At 44.9% G+C, this 18,448-nt stretch overlaps 2 protein-coding genes across 4 annotated transcripts in view; one reads left to right on the top strand and one right to left on the bottom strand.

Moving 5' to 3' along the window:
* LOC135902237 (BAG family molecular chaperone regulator 2) overlaps positions 1-13,088 on the bottom strand; it is a 72,104-nt gene extending 59,016 nt beyond the window's left edge. For all 3 annotated transcript variants that reach the window (XM_065432208.1, XM_065432207.1, XM_065432209.1), the window contains exon 1: positions 12,862-13,088. In XM_065432208.1, coding sequence (XP_065288280.1) covers positions 12,862-13,069 — 208 coding nt within the window. In that variant the 5' untranslated portion in view covers positions 13,070-13,088. The remainder of the gene's footprint in view (positions 1-12,861) is intronic.
* A 2,301-nt stretch (positions 13,089-15,389) lies between these two features.
* Gat (GABA transporter) overlaps positions 15,390-18,448 on the top strand; it is a 552,429-nt gene continuing 549,370 nt past the window's right edge. The window contains exon 1 of the mRNA XM_070541350.1: positions 15,390-15,482. The gene's annotated coding sequence lies outside the window, so the exon portion shown is untranslated. The remainder of the gene's footprint in view (positions 15,483-18,448) is intronic.

Raw genomic sequence — 18,448 nt, 5'->3', positions numbered from 1 at the left:
GAGGGGCCCTAAAGTACTGCCCTGGGGTACACCTACATTGCCCGACAGAATTTCAGATTTAAAGCGATTAACTTATACAGACAACTTTCTATGACCAAGACACGACCTAGTCAAGTCAAGTGCATTGCCGCGAGTACCGCAGTGGTTTAACGTACTAAGCAAGAGATTATGATTTAAACAATCGAAGGCTTTTGAAAAATCGACAAATACTCCCAATGTTAGTAAACGTTGCTCTAAATTATTTAGAATTATTTCTTTCGGTTCAAGCAAAGCTAGCTGTGCTGACATATCTTTCCGGAAAGCGTACTGATGTTTAGTTATCAAGTTGTGCTTGTCCAGAAAGTCTGATATTCTACAAAAACTTATTTTTTTTCCAAGCACTTCAAAAACATAGGGAGAATAGACATGTCTATAATTAGGTAAGGCAGCTTTGTCACCTTTCTTGAAAAATGCAACTGCTTCGCCATCTGCATTTTATACGGGTACAGACCGGTAGAAACGCAGATATTAAAAATAGGGGCTAGTACTGGAGTGATTATACCTATTACAATCTTCAAAGGCTTGATTTTATTGTTATCAGCATCGCAGTGGTTGCTATTCTATAGTGCGAATAACAGTAAAATACTTCTGAAATGTTTGTGGGAGGCGAAAGAATTGAATGCACACAGTTCGTTCTTATGAAACGGCAGGCAATTCAATTCTCATTGCGTTCAGGTAAATTAGTGAAATAATTATTAAAACAGTCGGCCAACTTCTTGTCAGGTATGTCCGCTCCATGAGAAATTATACACCACCCTGTCGACGAATCGGGCACTCTATTCAGCAAAGAATTAAGCCAATGCCATATGTTATTGCAGTCATGGCTGCAGGATGAGAAGGATTGCTTATAAAATGTAGTTTTTACAGCACGTAATTCCTTAGTTAAGCTATTTCGAAATGATTTAAACACTCTCAAATCATCAGGATCCCGAGATGTGATGAATTTAGTGAAGAACCTAGCCTTTTTCTTTTACCTTTTTAAATAATTGAATTGTTACCCAGGGTTTACGTATCCTTGATTGAGTGGATACTTTAGGAACGGAAGGAAAATGTTTAAAATAATAAGAGATGAACGTTCCAAGCACCGTAAGCGCGATCAACACTTGTAGCATCAACAACACTGTCCCACACTACGTGACGTAAGTCATCGCGAAAACACACTAGCCGTTCTTCAGTTTTCATTTGCGAGAAGAAAACTCGTTCTGGTGATCTTTTATCTTTCCGTTTCCCAGTGAGGAATTCTGAGATGTGATCACTCAAGCTATATGAAATAGTGCCACATTAAACACTGTTTGATCCGTAGTTAGTAATAAACAAGTCAAGGAATGTGGACGTATCGCAACTAATTCTGGAAGGAGTATTGATAACATTGAAACACCCCTATGTTTTTAAAAGCAATTCAATATCACGTGTGATATTGCAGTCAACCACCATGTTTATATTGAAATCGCCACCACAAATCAATTTATACTTTAATTCAACAAGGTATTTTAATAATTTGTCTAAAAAGAGGAAAAAGTCTTGGAGATTGCCTCGCGGTGGTCTGTAGACAACAAAATAAACAGTACGCGTATGAACCACAGAATATACCTAACACAGAGACAAGTAGCAAGCACACCCCGTTTTTGAAGAGGGGGTGGAGGCCGTGGTCATTCCATACGTATGCGCCAGTGCATAGTTGATAACATTCGAGCAGTCCTGCGTGACATGTTGAGAGCGACGATGGTCAGTAGTTATGATGCGTAGGACCATTCGTTGAGCGTCCACGAAATAAATGGCATAGCACAGCAAAATCTGCTAAAACAGGACGCGCGATTCAGTTGGCTTCATGCTAAAAGCTTCCTGGTGCCCACAGAATATTTCGGCGCCGACTGCAATTAAGTAGCCAGCACAGTCCGTTTTCAAAAGGGGGGGGGGTGCGGAGGCCGTCCTCGTCGCATACGACTGCGCCAGTGCATAGATGATAACACCCCAGGATAGCTCCGTGGCATGCTGCAAGCAATGATGGTCTGTAGTTCTGATGGCCAGGATCGTTCGTGCAATCCGGGATGTCAATGGCATAGCACAGCAAAATCAGCGAATGCAGCACACGCAGTTCAGTTGGCTTCATCCTAATAGCTTGCGGATGACCAGGAAATACTACGACGCCGACTGCCCATAAGTAGCCAGCACACTCCGTTTTCACAGCGGGGGTGGCGGCAGTCGTTGTTCCATACGCATGCGCCAGTCCATAGATGATGACATTCGGCATAGCTGCGTGGCATGTTGCAAGCGACGATGTTCAGAAGTTCTGATGAGCAGGACCGATCGTGGAACTGCGTGAAATCAATGCCATAGCGCAGCAAAATCTGCTAATACAGGACACGCCATTCAGTTGGCTTCATCCTAACAGATTCCCGGTGCCCACGAAAAACGTCGGCACCCACTGCCCTTAAGTTGCCAGCACACTCGGTTCCCGAAGCGGGTAGGCGGCCGTCGTCTTTCGATAGGCATGCGCTAGGGCATCGTTGATAAAATTCGACATAGCTGCGTGGCATGTTGCATGCGACAATGGTCTGTAGTTCTGATGGCCAGGGCCGTTCGTAGAGCGCTGTTAAATTAATGGCATCATCATCATCATCATCATCATCATCATCATCATCATCATCAGCCTGGTTACGCCCACTGCAGGGCAAAGGCCTTTCCCATACTTCTCCAACAACCCCGGTCATGTACTAATTGTGGCCATGCCGTCCCTGCAAACTTCTTAATCTCATCCGCCCACCTAACTCTCTGCCGCCCCCTGCTACGCTTCCCTTCCCTTGGGATCCAGTCCGTAACCCTTAATGACCATCGGTTATCCTCCCTCCTCATTACATGTCCTGCCCATGCCCATTTCTTTTTCTTAATTTCAACTAAGATATCATTAACTCGCGTTTGTTCCCTCACCCAATCTGCTCTTAACGTTACACCTATCATTCTTATTTCCATAGCTCGTTGCGTCATCCTCAATTTGAGTAGAACCCTTTTCGTAAGCCTCCAGGTTTCTGCTCCGTAGGTAAGTACTGGTAAGACGCAGCTATTATGCACGTTCCTCTTGAGGGATAATGGCAACCTGCTGTTCATGATCTGAGAATGCCTGCCAAACGCACCCCAGCCCATTCTTATTCTTCTGATTATTTCTGTCTCATGATCCGGATCTGCCGTCACTACTCGCCCTAAGTAGATGTATTCCCTTACTACTTCCAGTGCCTCGCTGCATATTGTAAATTGCTGTTCTCTTCCGAGACTGTTAAACATTACTTTAGTTTTCTGCAGATTAATTTTTAAACCCACTCTTCTGCTTTGCCTCTCCAGGTCAGTGAGCATGCATTGCAATTGGTCCCCTGAGTTACTAACCAAGGCAATATCATCAGCGAATCGCAAGTTACTAAGGTATTCTCCATTAACTTTTATCCCCAATTCTTCCCAATCCAGGTCTGTGAATACCTCCTGTAAACACGCTGTGAATAGCATTGGTGAGATCGTATCTCCCTGTCTGACGGCTTTCTTTATTGGGATTTTGTTGCTTTCTTTATGGAGGACTACGGTGGCTGTGGAGCCGCTATAGATATCTTTCATTATTTTTACATACGGCTCGTCTACACCCTGATTCCGTAATGCTTCCATGACTGCTGAGGTTTCGACAGAATCAAACGCTTTCTCGTAATCAATGAAAACTATATATAAGGGTTGGTTATATTCCGCACATTTCGCTATCACCTGATTGATAGTGTGAATATGATCTATTGTTGAGTAGCCTTTACGGAATCCTGCCTGGTGATTTGCTTGACAGAAGTCTAAGGTATTCCTGATTCTATTTGCGATTACCTTAGTAAATAGTTTGTAAGCAACGGACAGTAAGCTGATCGGTCTATAATTTTTCAAGTCTTTGGCGTCCCCTTTCTTATAGATTAGGATTATGTTAGCGTTCTTCCAAGATTCCGGTACGGTCGAGGTCATGGGGCATTGCGTATACAGGGTGGCCAATTTCTCTAGAACCATCTGCCCACCATCCTTCAACAAATCTGCTGTTACCTGATCCTCCCCAGCTGCCTTCCCCCTTTGCATATCTCCTAAGTCTTGCTTTACTTCTTCCGGCGTTACCTTTGGGATTTCGAATTCCTCTAGACTACTTTCTCTTCCATTATCGTCGTGGGTGCCACTGGTACTGTATAAATCTCTATAGAACTCCTCAGCCACGTGAACTATCTCATCCATATTAGTTATGATATTGCCGGCTTTGTCTCTTAACGCATACATCTGATTCTTGCCAATTCCTAGTTTCTTCTTCACTGTTTTTAGGCTTCCTCCGTTCCTCAGAGCATGTTCAATTCTATCCATATTATACTTTCTGATGTCAGCTGTCTTACGCTTGTTGATTAACTTCGAAAGTTCTGCCAGTTCCATTCTAGCTGTAGGGTTAGAGGCTTTCAGACATTGGCATTTCTTGATCAGATATTTCGTCTCCTGTGATAGTTTACTGGTATCCTGCCTAACGGAGTTGCCACCGACTTCCATTGCACACTCCTTAATGATGCCCACAAGATTGTCGTTGATTGCTTCAACACTAAGGTCCTCTTCCTGAGTTAAAGCCGAGTACCTGTTCTGTAGCTTGATCTGGAATTCCTCTATTTTCCCTCTTACCGCTAACTCATTGATCGACTTCTTATGTACCAGTTTCTTCCGTTCCCTTCTCAGGTCTAGGCTAATTCGAGTTCTTAACATCCTGTGGTCACTGCAGCGCACCTTGCCGAGCACGTGAACATCTTGTATGATGCCAGGGTTAGCGCAGAGTATGAGGTCTATTTGACCCATTTGAGCGTGTTCATCGTTTAGGGATATTTTCCCCTAATAAATGCAGACCCATCATTGCGAAGTTTACCAACTACAAAATAAAAGAACTAATCCTATCACATCGCAATGATTTCAAGGAACAAAAAATTTCAATAAGCGAAGATTTTTCACCCGCCACTCGAACTGCGAGACGGAAACTTACGGAATTTGGAATTGGCCATCCGGGATCACCCAAATTTCGCCTTCGCTACAATAAGTTATACATACGCGGCAAATGCTTCATGTACAATCCTTCTAACGACACAATCGATGAAATCGAGCAGCCATCCGAACACGCGCCCCAAGGATCAAGCGCTTCGTCACATGGGGCGTCCTAGGGGCGCGAGAGGGGCAGTGGTCATTCATCGTCGCCATCTGATGTTACGATTCTGTATACTAACATCAGAAGTATCTTGAATAAGAAAACTTCTCTTTCTCTTTCATCGGCAATCGACACCTGTTCTGCGCATATCATCGCACTTACTGAAACTTGGCTATCATCTAAAATTCACGATAATGAACTCTTTCACAACGCACACCGCTTCGCAGTATATCGCAATGACCGAACTAATCAACGGGGAGGCGGCGTACTCCTTGCTATTTCGAAGGACTTACCGTCATCATGCATCTACACTAATAGCGTCTTGGAAACTGTCTGGGCATCAGTTACTCTTGACCATCAGAAAATAATATTCGGCGTATGCTATCGTCCTCCTCCTTCTCCGTGCTCGTTTATTAACAACCTTCATGACGAACTTAACATAATACACACCACATTTCCATCGGCTTCCTTGTTTTTACTAGGTGATTTTAACTTTCCGAGTATTTCTTGGGTTACCCAGCCTCCCACCCTATCTCCATTTTCATCCGATGCCAGCGATTTTCTTGATTTATGCTCTGTTTTTTCACTTACCCAATTAGTCACTAATGCTACCAGAATCTCTGTCAACACAGCCAACACTTTAGATTTGATCCTAACCAATCGAGCCGACTTCGCTTTAGCCATCACCTATTTACCTAACATAAGTGATCACTCTTTGCTCATTTTCAACATTAACACTGCCTGTCCTAAACCTGCAAGAAAGAAAAAGACCATACTAGATTATATTAGAGCAGACTTCGATGCCATTAACAATGAATTATCAGTTTTCACTCAAACCTTCTTCAGAAACTTTAACGAACGCTCTGTGCAAACTAACTGGGATATGTTCACGGCCAAAGTTCACGAACTAACTCAAAAATATGTTCCAAGACGCACCATCACTTCTAATCCTCAAGCCCCATGGTATACCGCCCATATAAGACGCCTATCTAACAGAAAAAAGCGCCGTTATCGTACAGCCAGGCTATCACAATGTAACGCACACTGGGACGCATACAAGACTGCCGCTGATGCGTATATAACTGCGCTTAAGCAAGCAAAAGATAACTTCCTCTCTAACACTTTACCATCGATGCTATCTACCAACATTAAAAAATTTTGGCGCGTCATCAACCCGCATACCGAAGAATCTATTAACTTAACTTACGCGTCGGGTGACCCTATTCCGGCTCATTTATGCGCATCAGAACTTAACGAAACCTTTGTTCTCAACTTCTCGCGCACATCAAACACCAAACATCCCGTTCCACTCCGGTATAATTTCCCAACTATGCCTCAAATTTTCATCGATTCATCTGGTGTTGCTAAACTTATTGATGCCCTTAAATTTCATTCATCGCCCGGTTTTGACAGCATACATGCTAAATTTTTAAAAAATACAATTGTCTACAGTTCCCTAATACTAACAAAGTTATTTCAGCAGACTCTCGATAGTTCCACTCTGCCAACACAATGGAAAGTCGGGAAGGTGGTTCCATTATTCAAGTCAGGAAGTAGAACATCCCCTATAAATTATCGCCCCATCTCGCTCACTAGTACTTGTTGCAAGCTATTAGAACATGTAATCTTCACTAACCTTGTGAACTTTCTCGAGTCTAATTCATTTTTTACACCCGCACAGCATGGTTTCCGTAAGTCATTTTCTTGCGAAACACAACTTGCCAGTTTCACTAACAAACTTCACCATATTTTAGATCGCGCATCAGAAGCTGACTGCATTTTCCTAGATTACTCGAAAGCATTCGACAAGGTATGTCACCGCTTATTATTTTTAAAGCTAACCCAACTGAATATCGACTACAATGTTCTGAAATGGATTGAATACTTTCTTCTTAACCGATCGCAGTTCGTTTACGCTAATAATTTTAACTCCACTTTCAGCGAAGTTTACTCGGGCGTGCCACAAGGGTCAGTGCTTGGACCCCTTTTATTTCTTATTTACATCAATGATCTCCCTTCCATTGTATCATCTAACATTCTTTTGTTTGCTGATGACTGTGTTGTTTTCCGCGAAATAAAATCCCCCGACGATGCTAACATTCTTCAGCGTGACCTCTCTAACATTTCTCGTTGGAGTAATGAATGGCTTATGGAACTTAATACTAATAAGTGCAAAATTATGCGAATATCAAGAAGTGCCAACTCTCCGCCTGTATACTACCTAAATAACGTTGCGTTAGAAGCGGTTACTTCATATAAATACCTGGGTGTTCATATTTCTACTGACCTTAACTGGACGCGCCATATTGAATACATTACTAACAAAGCTAACCGCATGTTGGGCTACGTGCGCCGTAACTTTTCCAAAACTCCATCTTCTTTGAAATTACTGCTTTATAAAACACTAATACGTTCTAATTTGGAATATGCCGCCGCGATATGGGATCCGCACCATGAAAAACTGATAACTTTACTTGAGCTGGTTCAAAATAACGCTGCTCGTTTTATCCTGTCCAACTTTAACCGTACCGCAAGTGTAACAAGCATGAAAGCTAATCTTTCTTTACCTTCTCTAGCATCCCGCCGGCAGACAATTCGTTTGAGCCTTTTTCATAAACTATACCACCACCCCACGCTACGCGATTCCCTCATTTCATTCCCCAGATACGTGTCAAATCGCATTGACCATCGTCACAAAGTTGGCATTGCAACATGTAACACTAAAACTGCATTTCAGTCTTTCTTGCCTCGCACATCACGCGAATGGAACCGCCTTCCCGCAGATATAGTCGACATAACTGATAACCAGCATTTTCGTTCTGCACTAGCTAACATTCTATAACAGGAAGATCATAATACTTGTTCTGTAATATGCATTGTATTTATTTATGTACTTCTGTTTTGTAACCACTCCCCTCTTTAATGCCTTTGGCCTTGAGGGTTCAATAAAATGAAAATAAAATGAAAATGAAAATTTAATTTCTAGTCTCGCCGTTCGGGCTCCTCCACGTCCACTTTCGGCTATCCCGCTTGCGGAAGAAGGTATTCATTAGCCTCATATTATTCTGTTCCGCAAACTCTACTAATAACTCTCCCCTGCTATTCCTAGTGCCTATGCCATATTCCCCCACTGTTTTGTCTCCAGCCTGCTTCTTGCCTACCTTGGCATTAAAGTCGGCGATTAGTATAGTGTATTTGGTTTTCACTCTACCCATCGCCGATTCCACGTCTTCATAGAAGCTTTCGACTTCCTGGTCATCATGACTGGATGTAGGGGCGTAGACCTGTACAATCTTCATTTTGTACCTCTTATTAAGTTTCACAACAAGACCTGCGACCCTCTCGTTAATGCTATAGAATTTCTGTATGTAACCATATCTATTATAAATCAGGAATCCCACTCCTAGTTCTCTTCTCTCCGCTAAGCCCCGGTAGCACAGGACGTGCCCGCTTTTTAGCACCGTATATGCTTCTTTTGGCCTCCTAACTTCACTGAGCCCAATTATATCCCATTTACTACCCTGTAATTTTTCCAATAGCACTGCGAGACTCGCTTCACTAGATAACGTTCTAGCGTTAAACGTTGCCAGGTTCTCATTCCAATGGCGGCCTGTCCGGAGCCAGTGATTCTTAGCACCCTCTACTGCGTCGCAGGTCTGACCGCGGCCGTGGTTAGTTGCTGCGCAGCTGCTGGAGACTGAGGGCCGGGGTTTGATTGTTGTGTTCATATAGGAGGTTGTGGCCAAGTACTGCACCAGGGTGGCCAATCCTGCTCTGGTGAGGGAGTGCGTTACCGGTTCTGGTCACCGGGATCAGGCCACACTCCAGGCCTGTTTGTGCAATTTTATCAACACGCGGATTTTTTATGCGAAGCATATTACGAGAGCTCAACCCAGCTCCTCAGGCGCGGCGGTGTCGCCTTGAAACCACGTGATACCGTGACGTCACGACAGAGGAGAAGTGGCTTTGGCTCAACTCTTGCAAGATGGGCTGGGTGGGAATCGAACCAGGGTCTCCGGAGTGTGAGACGGAGACGCTACCACTGAGCCACGAGTACGATGCTTCAAAGCGGTACAAAAGCGCCTCTAGTGAATGCGGTGTTGCCTTAGAAACGAGCTGTTTCTGAGGCTCAGGCGTGCGTCGCTTGCTCAGGCACACATTTCGTTGCCGCGCCGAACGCTGCGTTGCTCGACGCTCACCGCGTCCAATGCGGGGCGTCCAAGGCGAAGCAGAGTAACGCATGAGTTGTTTCTTCGTCTAGCCGAACCAAATATAGCCAAGCAACAGCAGTTCACCAAGCTAAACAGTGGTTCAACAACTAAAATAAAGGCTAGTATGCTTCGCATCCTGGGCTTAACCTTACCTAAGCCACAGCCATTTTTTTTTTCAATCAAGGCATAGCAATGGTAAATCAATGGCATAACAAAGCAAAATCTGCGAATACGCAATTCAGTTGGCTTCATCCTAATTGATTCCCAGTGACCACGAAAAACCTCGGCGCCGGCTGCCCTCAAGTAGCCAGCACACTCCATTTTCAGAGCGACGGCGGAGGCCGTCGTCATTCTTTACGCACACGCCAGTGCATCGATGAAAACATTCGAGCATTGCTGCGTGGCATGTTGCATGCGCGGATGGTCAGTTATTCTGATGGCCAGGGCTGTTCGTGGAGTGTCCGCGAAATCATTGGCATAGCACAGCAAAATCTTCCAACAAAGAGCACGCAGTTCAGTTGGTTTCAACCTGATAGCTTCCAGGTGACCACGACACACCTCGGCGACGACTCCCCTTAAGGAGCCAGCACTCACCGTTCTCGCAGCGGGGGCGGAGGCCATCGTCGTTGCATACGCATGCGCCAGTCCATAGATGATAACATTCGAGCAGTGCTGCGTGGTATTTTGCAAGCGACGACGGTCAGTAGTTCTGATGGCCAGGGCCGTTCGTGGAGTGTCCGCGAAATCAATGGAATAGCGCAGAAATATTTGCTAATACAAGACACATAATTCAGTTGGCTTCATCCTAATAGGTTCCCGGTGCCTACGAAAAACCTCGGCGCCTACTGCCCTTAAGTAGCCAGCACACTCCGTTCTGGCAGCGGGGGCGGATGCCGTCGTCGTTCCATACGCGTGTGCCAGTGATGATAACATTCGGGCATAGCTGCGTGGCTTGTTGCAAGCATGGTCAGTATAACTAGTTCTGATAGCTAGGACCGTTCGTGGAGGGTCAGTTAAATCAATACCATAGCGAAGAAAATCTGCAAATACGCAATTCAGTTGGCCTCATCCTAATAGCTTCCCGGTGACTTGAAGAATTGGAGAATTGGAGAATTGAAGAATTGAAGAATCATAGATCGATCAGCTTACTGTCCATTGCCTAAAAAGTATTTACTAAGGTAATCGCAAATAGAGTCAGGAACACCTTAGACTTCTGGCAATCAAAAGACCAGGCAGGATTTCGTAAAAGACACTAAACAATAGACCATATTCACGCTATCAATCAGGCGATAGAGAAATGTGCGGAATATAACCAACCCTTATATATAGCTTTCAATGATTACGAGAAAGCGTTTGATTCAGTCGGAACCTCAGCAGTCATGCAGTCATTACGGAATCATGGTGTAGATGATCCGTATGTAAAAATACTGAAAGATATCTACAGCGGCACCACAGCCACCGCAGTCCTCAAATAAAGAAAGCAACGAAATACCAATAAAGAAGGTCGTCAGGCAGGGAGATACGATCTCTCCATGCTACTCACAGCGTGTGTACAGGATGTATTCATATAGCTGGATTGGGAAGAATTGGGGATAAGAGTTTATGGAGAATACCGTAGTAACTTGCGATTCGCTTATGATATTGCCTTGCTTAGTAACTCAGGGGACCAATTGCAATGCATGTTCACTGACCTGGAGAGGCGAAGCAGAAGAGTGGGTATAAAAATTAATCTGCAGAAAACTAAAGTGATGTTTAACAGTCTCGGAAGAGAACAGCAATTTACAATAGGTAGTGAGGCACTGGAAGTGGTGAGAGAATACATCTGCTTAGTGCAGGTAGTATAGGCAGATCCGGATCATGAGACGGAAATAATCAGAAGAATAAGAATGGGCTGGGGTGCGTTTGACAGACATTCTCAGATCATGAACAGCAGGTTGCCATTATCCCTCAAGAGAAAAGTGTATCACAGCTGTGTCTTAACAGCACTCACCTACGGCGCAGAAACGTGGAGGCTTAAGAAAAGGGTTCTACTGAAGTTGAGGACGACGCAATTAGCTATGGAATGAACAATGATGGGTGTAACGTTAAGGGATAAGAATAGAGAAGATTGGGGAGGGGAAAAATGGGAGGTAATGTCATCTTAGTTGAAATCGAGAAAAAGAAATGGGCATGCGCAGTACATGTAATGAGGGGGGAAGATAACCGGTGCTCATTAAAGGTTACGGACTGGATTCCAAGAGAAGGGAAGCCTAGCAGGGGGCGACATAAAGTTAGGTGGGCAGATGAGATTAAGAAGTTTGCAAGGACAACATGGCCACAATTAGCACATGACCGGGGTAGTTGGAGAAGTATGGGAGAGACCTCTGCACTGCATTGGTGTAGCCAGGCTGATGATGATGATGAATACACTCAGAAGGTAAATTATTCATCAGAAGCTTGGATACACCATGAAGGAACATAATTAGGACATGAAGTGAAGAAACTACTCGCAAAGAATCAGTATGGAGGCCGTACAACTTGCTAAACAAACATACAGGGTAGTCAAAAGCAGAATAGGCAGGATTTTAAAAGCAAGTGAATTACAATGTTATTAGCGGGTGACCTTGTATGTGATTATTTCGGTTTAGCAAGGTAGTCGATTACAAGATTCTTTATTTACGTTACCAGTGCGAAGAAGCGCGACACAAAGGGTAGGTGCAGACAGTACAAACACTGTTTCTTCTTTTTTGCTTTAGAGCCAGCTTAGCATATACTGAGCGCTACTTCCACTATTCCTCAGAACGGCGTTCTTTACCTTCTTGCGTTGTAGGTATTTATGTATCAGCCAAAAGTCTCCTCCATCAGATTTCCCCTCAATCAAAACATTTAGCAAATGTTGCGGCAGTACTGATTTCGAGATCACGGGAGGGAGGAAACCTTCTCTCTGGACGTACACCGGTGGAGTGACGGGATGGCGTGGATAATGTCTTTAAATGAGGCTTGGGAGTTTTAGCTTTTAATTTACGGCCCGTTGTGCTCAAACTATTGTATGCACCAATTTGTGGTATGCGCGACGCGCATACAGGAAGTTCTATGCGCGACCAGAAACGCGAACGCGCGCACTACGCTTGTAATAACGGTGGAACGCAGAATGCTGGCACGTTTGTCCAGCAAGAGCGGTTCAGCAGGGCGCGATGCTTGGCCGAGTAGGACGCGGCCAAGTTGGAACGCAAGAATGGGCGCGTTCCAGCGCCACGCTCACTTGTCTATTTAAAACAGGTCGCGCTTGGATCTTTCATTGCATGCATCTCTGGTCGCAGGCTGCGCATGCTCCATCAATACCGCAATCGTACGTCAGTGACGAAGGCTAAAACGTGCCATGGCTGTTTGTACAATCTACCATCGCAATAAATCTTGCTAATACGTACGCAAATAGCCTGCAAAGAAAGGGCGTACCCGGCGTGAGTGAGGCGAGCTCCTGGCTGCTGGCCACCGAGCTAAGGGTGTCGACGAGCCCTCGCCGCTCCTGCTCAATAGACGCGGCATGCTCTCGTAGAAGCTCGACCCGCTTCTCCACTTGGTCGAGCAGCTTGACGAGGCGCTCGACGACTTGGGACTGCGCCGTTTCAGTGACGCCGCCTTCATGCGCCGACGAAGCCGCCATGCTTGCTTGCTACCTACACTATGGCAGGTACCCACTGCAGAACATAGGTCGAGGAACCGCCTAACTGCGAGTCGGCCTAGTTGGAACAGATTCATCTTAAAACTTTTGTGCGCAAACAAGCAGGGACGAAGAAAAGGGGCAACACAAGGACGAGCGCTCGTCCTTCTGTTGCCCCTATTCTTCATCCCTGTTTGTTTGCGCACAAAACGTTTTAAGAGAGAACCACCGTGTAAGCGAATGAGGGGAGATTTATGCGCAAGGCTAAAGTGAAAGTTCCCCAAAAAGGATGAGGTATGCAAAGAATATTTGAGGTGAACTTGTTTTATTTGTGAGAAAAAGGGGTGAGTCGACATTCCCGGACCACTATTCTCTGCATGGTAGAGGACAATTAATTAAGAGAAAATGAGACATTCACCCATTCGGAGCAATTGCTAGAAAGGAAACCCATGCACGTTCCTCGAAAGAAAAGCCTCGTAGTAGAAAAAAATTGCAGAAGGTCCAGGACCAAGTCACGGACCAGGATGAAGTTACGAAGTATAAATAAACTAATCACACTTGCTTTACCCATCGTCATCGTGAAATTTTCACGCCCGTACAGCTCTAAAAGTGTTGTTTTTGCTTAATACCCTCATAAATATCTTTGAAACGCTCCCTTTTCAAGAAAAATCTGTTCCGTTAGAAAACACCATTTGACAAACCATGTTCCTTAATTTACACCTTTACATTATGGGTGTAAATGATCAAGGTGTACATTATAGATTAACGTTTGCTGGTTCCGCATTTTCTTTACTACACTATAAACGCGCTCTGCCTGCTTGCTCTGGCAGCAGCACACTGACTCCGAACAGTGGTTCCGAAGGAAGTTTCCCATGAATGCCGATTCGGAACGCCAGATAGTAATGCGCTGAATTCAAATCGCCAGATATCTGCAAAATGCTTCGCTTGATCGATGACACAAAATCTGCAATGCTATCACTGTATGCTTAAAAAGTAGTCAAGCAGCTAGACAGGGAGAGGTTAGGAGTAAGGAATAACGGCAAATACAGCAAGAACCTACCGTTTGGAGATGACATTGTCATGTTAACGAATGCTAGGTACTATTTCTAACAAAAGATTAAGGGCTCTAGCCGAGAACGTGCAAGAGTCTGGTTGAAGGCTATTAAGCGGAAGACAAATGTATTATGCAATAGCGTCGCGAGAGAACGAGATTTCATTTCCGGCACTCAGCCTCTATAACTTGTGCAGGAATACGTTTTTCTAGGTAAATCACTTGCAGGGGACTCTTAGCCAAATAAAAAAAAAACTACTGTTTCATGCGCAACTTCTACTCCTCCCAGCACCCAGGCATCAATGTCAGTTTTTTTTTTTTTAGTAACCATATTTTACCTAACCGATAGGTACGTAAAATGGTAAAGGATGATTATAACAAAATGGACATTGATGCACAGGTCCTGGGAGGAGAAGTTGCGCATGCCTAGGCTGTTTTCGCGAATGTACTTTTGAGGTGTTATCTATGCACGTCTTGGGAGGAGTTGATGAGCCTGCGCCGGAGGTTGCGTGCGGCAATGTGAATTCCAATAAAGTACAGTACTTTCGGATTGAAATAGGACATTCGGAGCTCGTGGTCATCGCTACATGCAGCGCCACCCGTGGGAGCTCATGGAACCAAGGCGCTGCATTATGGTATAGCGCGAGGGAGAGAACATCTACGGAGCAGAATTGCTCCACCCAATCGTGAACGAGCCGGACTGTAGTTTACCACACTGCCAGCATGGCGCTGCAGGGCTTGAGCGCTAGTAACAGCCGATTGGATGATTGGTGGACGAAAAGTAGGGAAACGACAAAAAATGGTGACGTACGAAAGCACCGTTAGCAATAGGGGATCAGAAAATTTGGGTGTGGGAGTTTATAGTGTTTACTTTTTTATTTTTTATTGTTTAACTTAGGTAGGACATTAGGCAGTATACCAGCAAGAGCTTGGTGGCGCAGCCGACCAAAGGGGACGCTCATAACATCCATCCATCCATCGAGCCTTCGTATGCCATAGAGTTTCTCACTATGACACTTAGAGGGAAATCTGGTGCTGCTGCATTGTGGTATGCATGAGAATGCTTGTATATTGTGGATTCGGATGCGCGTTTGGCGGCTTGTTAATGCTAAACTTAACGTTACAGCGCAAACACCTAAGGCGATCCAAAAAAAGAAAGACAGGTTGTGTGGTCTAGGTATATAAATGCATCGAGGACGAAAGAAAAGAAGAAGTTGTGAGTCAGCGCCAGTGTGTGTCGTGTCTTTCTTTTTGTGGATCGTCTTAGGTGTTTGCACTTTAACGTTAAGTTTAGAATTGTGTACGAACTAAGCCGAAATGAAGTGTTACTGGCTTGTAAATGATTCTACGGATTGGATTTCGCAGGTGAGTTTTGTTTTCGCTTATCGTTCTCAGTGCCGTACCTTTGTCGCTGCCTGGCGTGTATCGGCTTCCGCGACTGATGACTTCGTGGTGCAGTGGTTTAAGGTGTGTATCATTCCGTTGTTACGAATATGCTAACGTGACTGTAATGTACTGTGCAAGCGATTGTGTGCGAGTCGTTTTGTCGAAGTGGAGATTGCCTCTTTGCCGTGGACTCGTTGCCTCGGCTGCGGCCCGCAGGGACAGCGCACATAAACAGCTGAAGCGGTTATTTTGTAATGATTTTGTTTTTTAGAAAAATGTCAGAGTACTGGCTTTATAGCGCTGCACCCATACATTTGTTGCGAGAAATGAAGCACTCGGTGACCCACAAAACACAAACATTGTGAGCAATCGTGGGACAAAGACGTCACGATGTTATTGTGCTCTGCATAGCCTTCGAAGTTTGCACAGTACGGTTCTTGTGTAGTGTGCCGAGGCGCTTATTGTTTTGAGGCGCTGGCCCTGTCAACTTTTCTCATGGGAACACCCTGAACAAGACAAGTGAATTCTTCGGGCGACTAGCTGTGTTAATTACAAGGGCGGAATGTCCAGAGGCGAATATTGCAACACGAGAAAGGAAAATCTACTGTTTTGATTGAACCTAGCTAGTGCAGGTAGGTATATTCGAAAAGCATTGCCAGCTTGAAATGGATTGCAGTCAATCTGGTTGGGCCTGTTCTAGATTTGTGACTCAGAGGAACTGCACATGATTTCGTGCTGCATCACTGCTGATAAAAAAAGGGAATTGCTGCATGATTCGATTCTGTCATTCGGTGCTCTCGTTTACCGTGTTGTTTAATGATGTACTGTTCCTAAGCAGTCACGTTATGTCGTGGTATGGATAGTTCTTGTCGCTGCGAGTAGCCTAGCACTGTTTGCAGCTTCGGTAGTACCTAAAAATAACACAATATATTAGCTTTGCATTGGTGAGGTAAAGAGGATGAAAGTCGGTATTACCAAAATCAGACATTTCTAATGACATTTGGTAGCCGCAGTAATTTGATTGAATTTGCTGTGATGCTCTAGCAGCTGGGCTGCCTTAGCTCTGTGTCCGTAAATCGGACTCCAAGAAGTTTGTGTGGTAACTTGTTAGACAAATTTGCTATGCCAGTATACCTAAAGCAGCTCCTCATATATAAAACTTCTTACTTTGATTTTCTTCCTTAGAACAGTGTGTGTTTCACAAGGCATTGTTATTGCATTATAAAATTTTATGTATGTGAAAATTGTACTTGCCTGCTCCATGTGGCATACCAACAACAAAAAGGCTTTAGCTCTGTTGTCTATTTAAATATTCTTTTCCAGTCCCTTTGGCCTACTGGGGTTAAGACAATGCCAAAGTCCCAGCGTTTCCCAGGAAAACCACGAGGAGGCGAGAGTGGTGGGACGGAGAAAATCTTGCCCCTCCCACCCGTTTTTGTGTAATGGCCACAAAATGCAGCCACTGCATCTTTTGCATCAGAAATGGCAGAGCCATGAGTTCAGCGTCATGCAAATACACAAAAGTGTCGGCACTTCTACTGTCCTTGCGACAGTTGGCCCATCACAGAAGTCAGGTATCGTCACTACACATAAACCACTACTCTTGCAGTCTTTGCAGAAGCTGTCCTGTCACAACACTCACGGACCCTGTAACTAAAAAAATCTGGCAGCTGTTGCAGTGTTTGCATGAGCTGCGGCATCACAGAAATCAGGTATCGTAACTACACAAAAGCAGCAAGTTTTGCCGTCTTTGCAGCAGCTGTCTCGTCACAACACTCACGGACCCTGTAACTACACAAAAGTGGCAGCTGTTGCAGTGTTTGCATGAGCTGCGGCATCACAGAAATCAGGTATCGTAACTACACAAAAGCAACAAGTTTTGCCGTCTTTGCAGCAGCTGTCTCGTCACAACACTCACGGAACCTTGACCTACACAAAAGTGGCAGCTGTTGCAGTGTTTGCAGGAGCTGTGGCATCGCAAAAGTCAGGTATCTTAACTCAAAAGCAACAACTTTTGCACTTTTACAGCAGCTGTCTCGTCACAACATTCACGGACCCTGTAACTACACAAAAGTGGCAGCTGTTGCAGTGTTTGCAGGAGCTATCTTGTCATAACACTCACGGACACTGTAACTACACAAAAGTGGCAGCCGCTGCAGTGTTTGCAGGAGCTGTCTCGTCATAACACTCACGGACCCTGTAACTACAAAAAAGTGGCAGCCGCTGCAGTGTCTGCAGGAGCTGTAGCATCGCAGAAGTCGGGTATCAAAACAACACAAACGCAACAACGTTTGGAGTATTTGCAGCAGCTGTCTCTCGATAACACTCACGGACACTGTAACTACACACAAATGGCAGCTGCTGCAGTGTTTGCACGAGCTGTGGCATCGCAGAAGTCAGGTATCGAAACAACACAAAAGCCACAACTTTTGCAGTCTTTGCAGCAGCTGTGTCTTCAAGGCACTCACGGACCCTGTAACTACACAAAAGTGGCAGCCGTTGCAGCGTTTGCAGGACCTGTGGCATCCCAGAAGTCGGGTATCGTAACAACAAAAAAGCAACAACTTTTGCAGTCTTTGCAGCAACTGTCTCGTCATAACACTCACGGACACTGTAACTACACAAAAATGGCAGCTGTTGCAGTGTTTGCAGGAGCTGTGGCATCGCAGAAGACAGGTATCGTAACAAGAGAAAAGCAACAATTTGAAGCCTTTGCAGGAGCTGTCTCGTCACAACACTCACGGTCACTGTAACTACACAAAAGTGGCAGCTGTTGCAGTGTTTGCAGGAACTGTGGCATCGCAGAAGTCAGGCGGCTTAATACCACAAAAGCAACAACTTTTGCAGTCTTGCAGCTGCTGTCTCGTCACAACACTCACGGACCCTGTAGCTACACAAAAGTGGCAGCTGTTGCAGTGTTTGCCGGAGCTGTGGCATCGCAGAAG

The sequence above is a fragment of the Dermacentor albipictus genome, chromosome 6, assembly GCF_038994185.2.
Source record: "Dermacentor albipictus isolate Rhodes 1998 colony chromosome 6, USDA_Dalb.pri_finalv2, whole genome shotgun sequence".
NCBI lineage: Eukaryota > Metazoa > Arthropoda > Arachnida > Ixodida > Ixodidae > Dermacentor > Dermacentor albipictus.
The sequence above is the reverse complement of the archived record's forward strand: the minus strand, read 5'-3'. Positions and strand labels throughout refer to the sequence as shown.